General features: G+C 38.6%; 1 protein-coding gene across 1 annotated transcript; it reads right to left on the minus strand.

Moving 5' to 3' along the window:
* Positions 1 to 366: 366 nt before the first annotated feature.
* LOC139142774 (serine/arginine-rich splicing factor 7-like) lies at positions 367 to 10,281 on the minus strand. The gene is made up of 8 exons (XM_070712895.1): positions 10,141 to 10,281; positions 6,160 to 6,411; positions 5,244 to 5,395; positions 3,824 to 4,155; positions 3,657 to 3,709; positions 2,885 to 2,995; positions 1,722 to 1,784; positions 367 to 1,033 (listed from the first exon to the last, which is right to left on the minus strand). The coding sequence occupies exons 2-8, from the start codon at positions 6,369 to 6,371 to the stop codon at positions 952 to 954; spliced, it is 1,005 nt and encodes a 334-aa protein (XP_070568996.1). The 5' UTR covers positions 6,372 to 6,411; positions 10,141 to 10,281; the 3' UTR covers positions 367 to 951.
* Between the last annotated feature and the right edge of the window lie 1,265 nt (positions 10,282 to 11,546).

Genomic DNA, 11,546 nt, shown 5'->3' on the forward strand with positions numbered 1-11,546 from the left:
CAAAACCATGGTGGCAAAAGGGTTAAGTTTTTGAAGTTGACAGACATACAGATACAGAGACATTCATCCACCAACCCCAGCAGCTCCCATTGCTGCATAAGTACATAAACAAATGGGAGCTAATACCATTGATCTGTGTGTGAATAGGCTACGGGCTCCACACTCGACAGCCTCTTCATATTCTTTCTTTCAGTGATACACAAATGCCACATAGTTTCATTTGAACACTAAAATTTATTTCTACTCTGCAGTCGTGCATTACAGCATGTGTACATTTCACAAGAGACCTAAGCGGCGCCTAATGCTCGGGTCAAACTTAGAGAATTACGCATAAAAGGTGGCCATACTTTACAGAAAGTTTTGAGATCAAAATAATTTTTTTCTATTAAACATCGACAACTGGCATGGCATGACACTTTATAAAACATCCACATACCAGGAAACACTCCCCCCGTAGCAAGCTGGTAACCAAAAATTTTAAAACACTTTTGTTTAGTCATGAATAAAATATGCACCTTGTTTCGAAAAAATTTCATCTGGTAACATACGGTCAAAAAATTAGTAGAGTCATTTTCGAACAGAAAAGGGGAAACACTGTATTGTGAAAAGGAGAACTTAAAAAAAATAATAAAATATGTAGTGGCACATTCCTCTGTTGACACTAAAGTGGCTTAGCAAGGTTTACTGATCCTATAGACATCTAGTTCCGCACAGTATCACTGATATAGGTCAAAGGATTTTCATTTTATTCATAAAACCTCTCTCTAAACACTGAAGAACAAATAATGTAGATGTAATGTTTAATTTACGTGTAAAAAAATCTGTTGAAATGGCACAATGAATGATTCAATAAGACATCTACTGGTAGTACCCTTTATGTCTAAGACTGTCCTACTATGTGTTCCGGATATTTAATTTTCCATGGGTAAGGGTGTCTGTATTCTCTGGCCTCTAATCCTCATCTCCGGACACTTCCCTAACAGGGGAATCGTCTCCATTCCGACTCTCTTCCGCTTCAGGAGTTGGAGAGTGGCTGTCAAAAAAGAAACAAAATTCAATTACTTGGTCTTCCTGACATTCTGGGTAGTGTCTAGTTTCTCTCCGTGACAAGACTGAAGCATACAAGGTGACATTCAAGTTTACAACATACATTGTATTCTGCATTGAGTTGAAATTGGCAACACTATTACATTTTGCAAATGCTCAACCCCCCTCTCTTACAGTGACCATACACTGAAATCCCCTTGGACTTTTTCAGCATTACTCAAGGACTTGTTAAGGTCCAAACTACCATTTTCAAGATATCATTTTGACAATATTCAGTGTTCTCTAAAGAATAATTCAAGCATAATGGCCAATACTCTTTAATTTTAGTATAACAATAGAACCATAAACATAACAGTCAATTATATTGTTATACATATTAGCCACTGTGCTATCAGAAATTCCTGGGCAGTTCCATGGTATATCGTTTTCATATCTTTTGCCATGTCATTTTCATGATATCATGGCTGATCATCTTGTCATTTTTGAAAAACGGTGGGCATATCATGAATTTTCCAGAACTTTCAAGGACTCAATTTCATTTTAAGAATTTTCAAGGACTTTCTAGGACTTCACAGGAGGATTTAAAATACAAGGGCTTTCAAAGAGTGTACAGACCCTGCCCTTTGAAAATACCTTGTATTAAAACTGTACCATCAGATATTGCACACACATACCTCTTTTCACGGGATTTACGTTCGCGAGAGTAAGACCTCTTCCTGTCGTTAGACCTTCGACCTCTGAAATGGAAACCACATGTGAAAATCTGGTGAGAAGCTGTAATGTTTATTACTTTGCCAATGAACAGTAATGGTCTGCACTGATTTGCAAAGATAGGAACAGAAGGATTCACATTCTCACATCCCTGGTATGCTGGCAATGTAAGAACAGCAGTGTTGGAATTACATTTCTAGTGCATCAGCTTTTATGATCAATGACCCCCTAATGCCATTAGAGGTGTACACTTGTGATGAGAAAATTTTTATCAATATTTTCATTGCATTTTGGGGGATGTTTTTTTCAAAGAGGAATGATATGACTCAAAGAAAACCACTGATGATAAATAATAGTGTTTTCTGCCATTCAATACAATTATACAGTAGCTGTGATTTTCTGCAAGTATCAAAGGGACACGAAAATAATAATCCCAATACCCATAGGCTGAGATGAGTGGAAAGTGTCAACCAAGATGGGAAATTTTTGTTTTACACAAGAAAGAGGAGAGTGTGAGACTGAAATTGTGTGGCTTATGTGAGACAGAAATTCCCCAACGATTTATACAAACATGCTGGTAACATACTATTTAGTATTACAGAGCTAACATTCAGTAACCGGAACCTATCACATAAAAGTTGGTCAGCATTCTGAGTTTTTAGTAACTATCAAAACCTAATCTTCACCGTAATTGTATGTTAAAGTTATACATAGAATGAACAAAAATTTAAATATCATGTCACTACACATTCATTGACCTTGTGGAAAGTCAGCACTGCGGCACATCGAAGACTGATCTTGCAATTCTGAGAATTGGTTTGACCAAGGCAAAGAAAAGAACTACGGCAGTGATCTAACACTGCCTAAGGCTGTTATGTCATGTTACTGACATGTGTGGGACAGTGATTCGGCAGTGATGTACAAACAGTGTTTCACGTCCTGGACAGATATTCGAAAAGCGATTTGGACCATCTTGCTGCTAAATGTTGCAAATTTGTAACCACAAACATATTTCAAGCCTGTGATTTTATCCCAACTAAACATATAGTATTTAAGAACTAAAATCTCATCCTTCAATGAAATGTTGTAGATCTGTCATACTATGAACATAGAAAGAGCAGCATACCTGCTTCCACTTCGGCTACGACTTCTTGGACTGCGCGGACTGCGAGGGCTCCTACTGCGCCTTGGCCTGCTGCGCCTATGAACTGGAGATCTTGAGCGTGACCTTGGTGACCTACACAACAACAAAATATGTTAGACAACAACATACCCCCAGTTTCAATTCAAAAACCTGTACGTGTTATGGCTTTTTTCATTTTTTCAAAATCAGCGTTCAGTAAGCTTGGCAATCCCTCCTGGGCATTGCTGTTGTTTTTTTAATCAATATATGAGTAAACCGTTATTGTCTCAAAGGCTCAAATCATCTCTTACTTGAATTGTACAATTTTGTGAGAGATAGAAACTAATGTTGATTTCCATGTGACATGCCCTATTACAATTTTCTGCTTTGTGTTCAGGCTCTGGAGACACCGGATACCACCACATGCAGAAAACTTTTGCAGTCTTCTCCGGCTTGAACCCCTACGTTAATTCAGAGGACTTAGAAGGGAAGACTGTTTTGATTGTATCATGAAATTCTATCATGTAAAACTACGTGTACAGGTACAAGTAGATATCGTTTACGCCAAAACAAAAACATGAGGTAAAACTCTGGCAAAATGTAAAATCTTGCAGATCTAAAGTTAAGAGATGTTTTGTTTTTTTATAAGTACACACAGCACTGTAAAACTTCCGTGCTGAAAGTGAACCTGATATTTTTTCCTTTCACGGCACAATCAAAACATGTTACTATGTATTTAATCTTCAATTAATTATTGCTGTTAACTTTCACCTACTGAGATCTAGAAGTCTTTAACAGGATACTTCTGTTTTTCGATTTCAGTAAAGCCTAGAGTTCCAGGCTTACCAGGTATGAATTTGGTGGGCTATGCATAAGCCTCCTACCTGCCTCAGAAACACACACGCGGCGCAGATTTCATCATATGGGGGTCAGAAACGTTCAACCTTTACAACTTAAGTTAAGGTTGATGATGGCAGTGTTGATAGAAAACAAAAGGTGGCAGTAGTAGTTGTTGTAGAGGGCTGGAGGAGTTGTAGTAGTAGTAGTTGTGGTGGTGGTGGCGGTGTGGCGTGGCTTGTCGCAGAATTCGCTTACGCATGCTCGTAAATGTTGCATGATGTTGAACACTGAAGTGGTGGAGGTGAAGGTGATGGGCCGAAGGTCGAAGGTCGAAGTTGAGTTGAACATTTTTGGAACATGTCGAAGAAGTTGTACTGCATGAGCTGCGTACGTACTTGTTGTTGGAGAACTAGTTGTTGTTGGAGGGCTAGTCCCTGAAAAGGTGTGCACCCATATTATTATTTCAAACAAATAGTACAAGAAAAGAAAAAATTACCCAAACATAACTGAAGGAAAAATTGACCCTATCAACTGAAATATACATGGCACACACTTAAAATCTACTATCTTTGATTTAAAGTCTAAGAAAGCAAATTTTATGAAAATATGTCATTGATGTTTCAAACTTGTGTAATTATAAAACAGACTAAATTGTTTCAAATCATCCTGTACAAATCTGCAAATATTCATACACCTATCAACCTGTCTCTGAAAAAACTACAAAACAGTACAAATCAAGTCAGCTCAAGTTGGTGCCATGCAACAACTGATTTCTACACATACTCAAAACTTTGGTTCTCTAGGTCTCAATCGTTTGTTCAAAATCCTATCTTCTCTCTTTGCATGGTTGGATAAATTTGATGTTTACCAGTAATATCAAGCTTGCAACTATTAAAGTGTATTCGAAAGTTACACCAGGGGTGTCTGAAAGAATTTCTCTGTTAAACACCATCTTATACAAATTTTGACATTGACAAGCACACCTTCCTACCAACTTTTACTTTAAACATATAGATCAACAAATTCCTGCCATACATGTATGTGATAAAGTTCTTTCATATCAAAGTATCCGATGGCCTGGCAGCATGTGGCAGAGATATCATTACACAGGCATACCAAACATAATCACTGGTGTGTCAGCATAGTTGCTTCGTGTTATCAGTCTACCCTAACCCATACGGTGACAAGATAATTATCATCGTTCGATTGAGTGTGTTTTAACCTCAGAGCAACTCTAGGCTGAAACATTCTGAGACACAACCCTGTGAACAATTTTTCAAGATTCTTTGCAAGATTAATTACTGCAGTTTTACATAATTGCACAATGATCTCTTGACAGGTTTTACATATTCCTTCTGGTCTAAAACGACATCAAACTACTTATGCTCTTTGGTCATCAAAATGTACTTATACAGCTTGAAAGGAGACAAAATCTCATCTTTTCATCAACTTCATCCAAGTTTTGCACTTCCTGAAATGAATCGCTGAGACAAATATGGTGCATGTCCATTTCCTAACCTACCTTCTGTATCTATCGTATCTGTCGAAGCTTCGATCCGGTCTCTGTCATCATAATACGAGCGCCTTGCAGGTGGAGGCGGTCTGCCCACATATCGACCTCGACGGGTCTTGCCAGAAGACAGTTCAACTCTAACACGACGTCCACAAATTATTCTAAAATTGTGAAAATTTGAAAAAAAGATTGATGCATCAGCACACACACACTGATAAGACACACAAGAGGTACTTTAGGATATGGTTGTAGAGTCAGTTTAGCCATAACAAAAACTTTGCTCAATTTCTCAATAAAGACAGACAAGTTTCCTACAAGTGACATTCCTGTATATCAAATGATGAGAACTGGAGTGCAAGAAAGCAACAAGCCTCTATCAGTTTGGGAAGTAAAAAAGTGATATACGCATATGTATGCCTCTACTAGCTACTCCAGGCAGTGTTGCAATAACTTTGGCAAGCATTACAGTCTGTATACCTGATTGAACTATTTGCCCGATATCATAATTACTATAATAGTATAAGTAATCCTAATTAGAGTTTAAAATCAGGGTAAAGACAAACTGTGAAAACTGATTTTGTTTGCCTGTTCAATCTTATCTGGCCAAGTTCATATGTATGTCACCATGATTGCAGTTGGTTAAAACCAGTGAGGCAATTACTTGTCCCATATGTTGTAGTGTGACAAAGATTTGAAAGACACCGATACTGTAAACATGATTTTCACTTACTGAACCTGCTGCATGTACAACATGCACCGCCCATGTGGGTGAAAATGCACACTGTTTTGGCTCAATACAACATTTTGCTGACTAGGCAGATGGGGAAGGGTGGTGGGTTCAAGCACAGTGTTTGACTTGATCTTAAGATGTGCAATGAATCGCTATTCAGAACCACAGACACTACACTGACATGGACATCCTTACCTTCCATCAAGTGCTCGAACGGAATCGCTGGCATCCCTGGGATCTTCAAATTCCACAAAGGCAAAACCTGGAGGATTCCTGGCCACCCATACATTGCGTAGAGGTCCATAGTGGCTGAATGCCCGCTCCAACTCATGTTTGGCAGCTCCAGAGCCCAGATCTCCGACGTAGACTTTACAGTCCAAGGGGCAGGTATCCCGCCAGTGAGACATGGTGTAGTAAGTTACCTCCCTTTCTGTGTTAGTAAAGTCCCTGCAAAAAAACAACAATACATATAATATATTGTAGGTAAACTTTAGGTAAATGAATTTTTCAGGCATAGCTCAAAATATGGTTACATGTCAGGGTTCAAAATACCCAGTGGTCATGCGTCAAAAGACCACCAATTATCTTATTTGGACCACCAGATTCTATTTTGGGTGGTCAATCTTGACCACCAAGTTTTTGGAGGTCACAATAGTGCACTGCAGAGCTGTAAATCTTACATGCCTCTCACAGTTTATTGCTAGGAGTATCCAGAAACAATATATTTTCCTCAGAGATAGATATTTTAGCAGTTATGTAGTACACATCTTGTCTGTTCAATTACAGTCCCTCCATCGTGGTTCAATGTCAGTCCTTCAACCCCACTCCACTAAATACTCAACTGAGTGTTTCTTTGGATAGACAATGTCTCTCTTTGTTTTACTGTTTACTGCTATGATTATTGTGATAAAGTCTGCAAACATTGAATAACATCTCCTAGCAAATTTCGTCTAGTCATTAAAGTGACACAGATCAATGTACAAAACTCTTACAAAACTTTGTAATAGTCCAAAAAAAATGCAATAATTGTCATGTTATCAGCAGTAATTGTCATTTCTTTATTACACAGTAATTCTGTAAAAACTTAAAATCTGTATCTCAAGTCCTTTGCATATAACCAGTCAGTCAGTCACCCATGCAGCAGTCAAGTTGATCTGTAAATGACTGAAAACTTTTCAGTGGATTTACTGGGCATCCAACATACATGTAAACCAACTTAACATGTGTAGCAGTATGGTGAAATGGTTCCAAAACAGCATGTACAGCCCACAGGTAATCGTAATGTTGCTTGGATAGTCGTTCGAGGCGGGCGGCCGCAGGTGGCCGTTTACTTGGAAAAAATAGAAAGGTCAGACACAGATTTCAGACAAGCAGCCTAAAAGAAACAAAAGAAACAATCTGGCGTCAAATAAATGATTCCCGACTATCACAAATACCTTCAAATGTTTATTGCTCCAGTATGGTCGGCCTAGAAACATTACATGTGCCGAAATTTGGCAATATTCACTTCCTGGGGATTCCGCACACTTGCCCTGTATCCGCCATACTGACTTAATTGGAATTCGCATTGAATTGTGGGTAAGGTAGTTCAAATTCAGTATGGCAGATACAGGGCAAGTGTGCGGAATCCCCAGGAAGTGAATATTGCCAAATTTCGGCACATGTAACGTTTCTAGGCCGACCATACTGGAGCAATAAACATTTGAAGGTATTTGTGATAGTCGGGGATCATTTATTTGATGCCAGATTGTTTCTTTTAGGCTGCTTGTCTGAGATCGGTGTCTGACCTTTCTATTTTTTCCAAGTAAACGGCGACCTGCGGCCGCCCGCCTCGAACGACTATCCAAGCAACATTACGATAACCTGTGGTACAGCCCACTATTCACCCCCATGGACCCCAACCTGCACAAGATTTACTCTGATATGACCAATTTTTTGACCACCAAATTTTGCAATTGACCACCAAAATTTGAATTTGGTGGTCAAACTTGACCATCAAACAAAAAAATAAATTTCAAACCCTGCATGTGTACCTGTTTGTATGTCCATGTGTATCAAATTTATATGTGTATGCTCAGTGAAAATGAATTTCAAATTTTAATAAATTGGAAATAAAATTCACACAAAGTTGAGGAAATTTTTTCTGTGAAAAGCTGTTGTGTGATATGAGTAGCTCTGAGGTATTATGCATATTAACCTCCACGTATGTACATGTACCAATAAAGTAGTTTGGAAACCAAGGTATACTACATGTACACTGTAGTAGTCATGGAGGCAAAATGTACAAAGCCAGTACTACCTCCGAGATAAAAAGGACAATTATATATTCAAACAAAGAGACAAGGTCAAAAGTCATCAACTACCAGTTTAGGTACAGGTAAATCTACCACAGTCCTTGCAGCTGGAAGCACCTGATATATTCTGATAATGGTTAGATTATCTTTGTCTAATGTAACATGATTTATAACAATTATTGAGGTGGACCGCAGGTTTAGTACACAGCAAAATCCTCTGTGTAGCATAAAAATGGGCGAGTTAGGAAACAAAATGGCCACAACACACACATATTGGAGAGTTTTGAGACTGATTTCACTCAAAAAGAAGGCACGATTTATTCAGCAAACCAACATAAATGTCTTCAAATTTCCTGTCTAAATTCATACCTGCCACCCTCCTCCTGTGCAATTTTGGGTGTGATTTCCAAGGGGACATCTGCTCTAAACAAATCCTTTTGGGTCACATTAGCTTTACACACTGATTGGCTCAATCAGCATTTCCAAATTCAAGTGTTTCAACTGATCACACACTTCACAGGAGATAGACAATCACAGCATGGCTACTTGTAAATGTTCGGCAGATGCGGCCTATCAAGTCTGCCTTTCAATATATAGCACTTCGCTGTAGGTTCCCCCTAGAAATCACACTTCGATATGCAAAGAAAATCAATTTTGACACAGAGAATATTAGGCATGAATTTAGGAGTGGAAGCCATTGATGCTGGTATATTCTTGAATAAATTGTGCCTTGTTGTGAGGGAAATCAGCCTAAGATTAAGAATTATGTGCCATTTTGTTTAGTAATTTCCAAACTGTTTCTTGTTTACAGGGGCCTCTGCGGTGTACCTAACCACATCCCAACTGTGGTTTTACCATGGTATCTTAGCTGTCATTCAGAAAATGCTAAATTTCTTAAACAGTCTGTTTAATGTCAGTTACTGTCTTTTCATAATTGCATTACTTAATCATGAATGTTGTAGACATTCTGCCAATATGTACATTTCAGTACATGTTCTAAAAACGTGAGCAAGTCACTTGGATCCCTGTCTCTTTCGACCATGGTAATGCACAATCTCTTGTTGCTTGCTGTGGTCTGCCAAAGATTAAAGAAGCCCTAAAACGTTCCACGTTGTGTTCAAACGAAACAAAAACCATTCTTTCCCTTACAGCCATCAGAATGGGCAATTTGAGTGAATGTGGTCCTATAATGACCCCTTCATGTTCCAGTTGGACAGCTTGAACATTATATCTTGACAATAAAACTCAAATCTTTTACTTTATACGTCTCGCTATCAACTCATATCAAGTCTGCCTTTCAATAGGACTTCGCTGTGACACGACATAATTACTGTAGTCACTGAACAATGGATGGAGGTCAAACCACAGTATACAAATTACAACTTACAAGTAGCACAATAAGAAAAACTAAACAGCACAATTTTCGCATATTACATGATGAATAATTCTACCGCCGCCTCTCTTCATCAGTCGTGACGTTCAGTAGATTCTTTTTACGAAAAGGATTCCTCGTTATATTTTACTACAGATAATATAGGCCAGCATTTTGTAGTTCGCAAATACGAGACGTTCGATTTCTACAACTATTATTGTATTATCCTGATATTCCAAACACTGCCATCTCGCCAAAATTTGAATTACCCTGGGCAAAAATTAACACTGCTACGACAGAAATCTAAAGCGCATAAATTGAAATGTTGAGATCAAGATCGCCAAAAACGTTCAAAGGATGGTTCTTTGTTCTCGACAAAGGAGCCGAAGCGAGTACCCACGCGCAGACAGCTACAGCATTGGCTTGGCCTTCACGTGCGGTTAACTTTTAAGTCGATGCGCCATACACTATATCGAACACATCATCATTATCAATCAAACAACTTATTACCTTATATCTAATGCACCTTCTGGCCGGTGAGGACCGACATAAACGGCAAAGATGTGTTTGCGGAGGCCAAGTAATATACGTGTGAAGAAACTTGGCCTGGCACAAACAAAATGGCGCTGACGATAACGGCGTCGATTTGAACGAGACGTCGAGGGCGCTTTCCGAGATTAGACTCGTTCCAGGCTAATTTTTACGTCGCTAACTTGAATACACTTGTGCACTTGGTATATACCCCCCAATTCACTATTTGGGAGGGTGACATTACGATTTGGTCCTCTTTCCGCTCACTGAACGCCTATTGATCACACCTGAAAAAACCTTACACGGCAAGTCAAATAAAGTATGCATATGCTATATTGGACAGTGGCTATAATGTGACTTTTCCATGTACTGCAGCGGGAATTTTAATAGTTAAACCACAAGGGCCTCATTCTCCTATGATGATGATGATGATGATGATGATGGTGATGATGATAATGATTAAATATTTAAAACAATGAAGAAAAATAAAAATATATTTGGACTCAGTAAATTTGTTGTTGTTGTTGTTTTTGTCAATAGTATTTGCAGAAGAGAACAAAGTATGCGCTGGAAAATTCAATACAGCCTAACTATACACATGCGCTGCAAAATTCAATACAGCCTAGTTACACACATGCGCTGCAAAATTCAATACAGCCTAGTTACACACATGCGCTGCAAAATTCAATGCAGCATACCTATACACGTGCACTGCAAAATTCAATACAGCCTATAAACATATGCTGCAAAATTCAATACAGCCTTACTATAATTAGGCTGTATTGAATTTTTCTGTCCCAAAGGTGCAAGCCACCTTCAATAACTTAGATTAACTGATGAAAATTAAGCAACAGACAATGATATCTTTAAACTGTGTTTGTGTAGGATTTCACACTGAACTATTCAACAAAATCACTCTGGGATAGGTAAGAGTTTTTTTGCCATGAACAATTGTTTGCCACTTGATTATTGTACTTGGCCTCAGCCCAAGTACATTTGTTTTCATTCCGTGGGAAAAAACTGTAAGGTATAACCATTTCTGGCTGAGACCAGGGAGGGCAAAATGTATTGGCTTCATCTTTCTTGGCATAATAAATGGCGTAATGATGTTAACTGAATGGAAGTGCTGCTCTCAGCCAGTCTTGAATAAGTGAGATGTGAATATAAATGCTTCTCTATCTGAGTTTTTGCCACAAATCTTCTGAATATAATCAAAATGTGCATCGAAATGCAACAATTAATGCACCCTCCGTTTACTAGGCGATGGCACGACCCTTGCTACACCCACTGGACGAGCCAAAGTGGGAGGGGTAATTTCGGTTTGGTCGAACAGGAGGGCTCGAGACCAGAATTTAACATTTAAACATGTTTAATCACTGACAAGA

This window comes from Ptychodera flava, chromosome 1 (genome assembly GCF_041260155.1).
Source record: "Ptychodera flava strain L36383 chromosome 1, AS_Pfla_20210202, whole genome shotgun sequence".
Lineage (NCBI taxonomy): Eukaryota > Metazoa > Hemichordata > Enteropneusta > Ptychoderidae > Ptychodera > Ptychodera flava.

What these genes read in the sequence shown, in the direction of transcription:
- LOC139142774 (XM_070712895.1), bottom strand. Translation starts at nt 6,371, where the DNA reads ATGTCTCACTGGCGGGATACCTGCCCCTTGGACTGTAAAGTCTACGTC. An exon ending in TTAACTTAAGTTGTAAAGGT is followed by an intron (nt 3,710 to 3,823) that starts TGAACGTTTCTG and finishes CTGGAACTCTAG; the next exon opens with GCTTTACTGAAATCGAAAAA. An exon ending in CGTAAATCCCGTGAAAAGAG is followed by an intron (nt 1,034 to 1,721) that starts GTATGTGTGTGC and finishes CTTTTTTGACAG; the next exon opens with CCACTCTCCAACTCCTGAAG.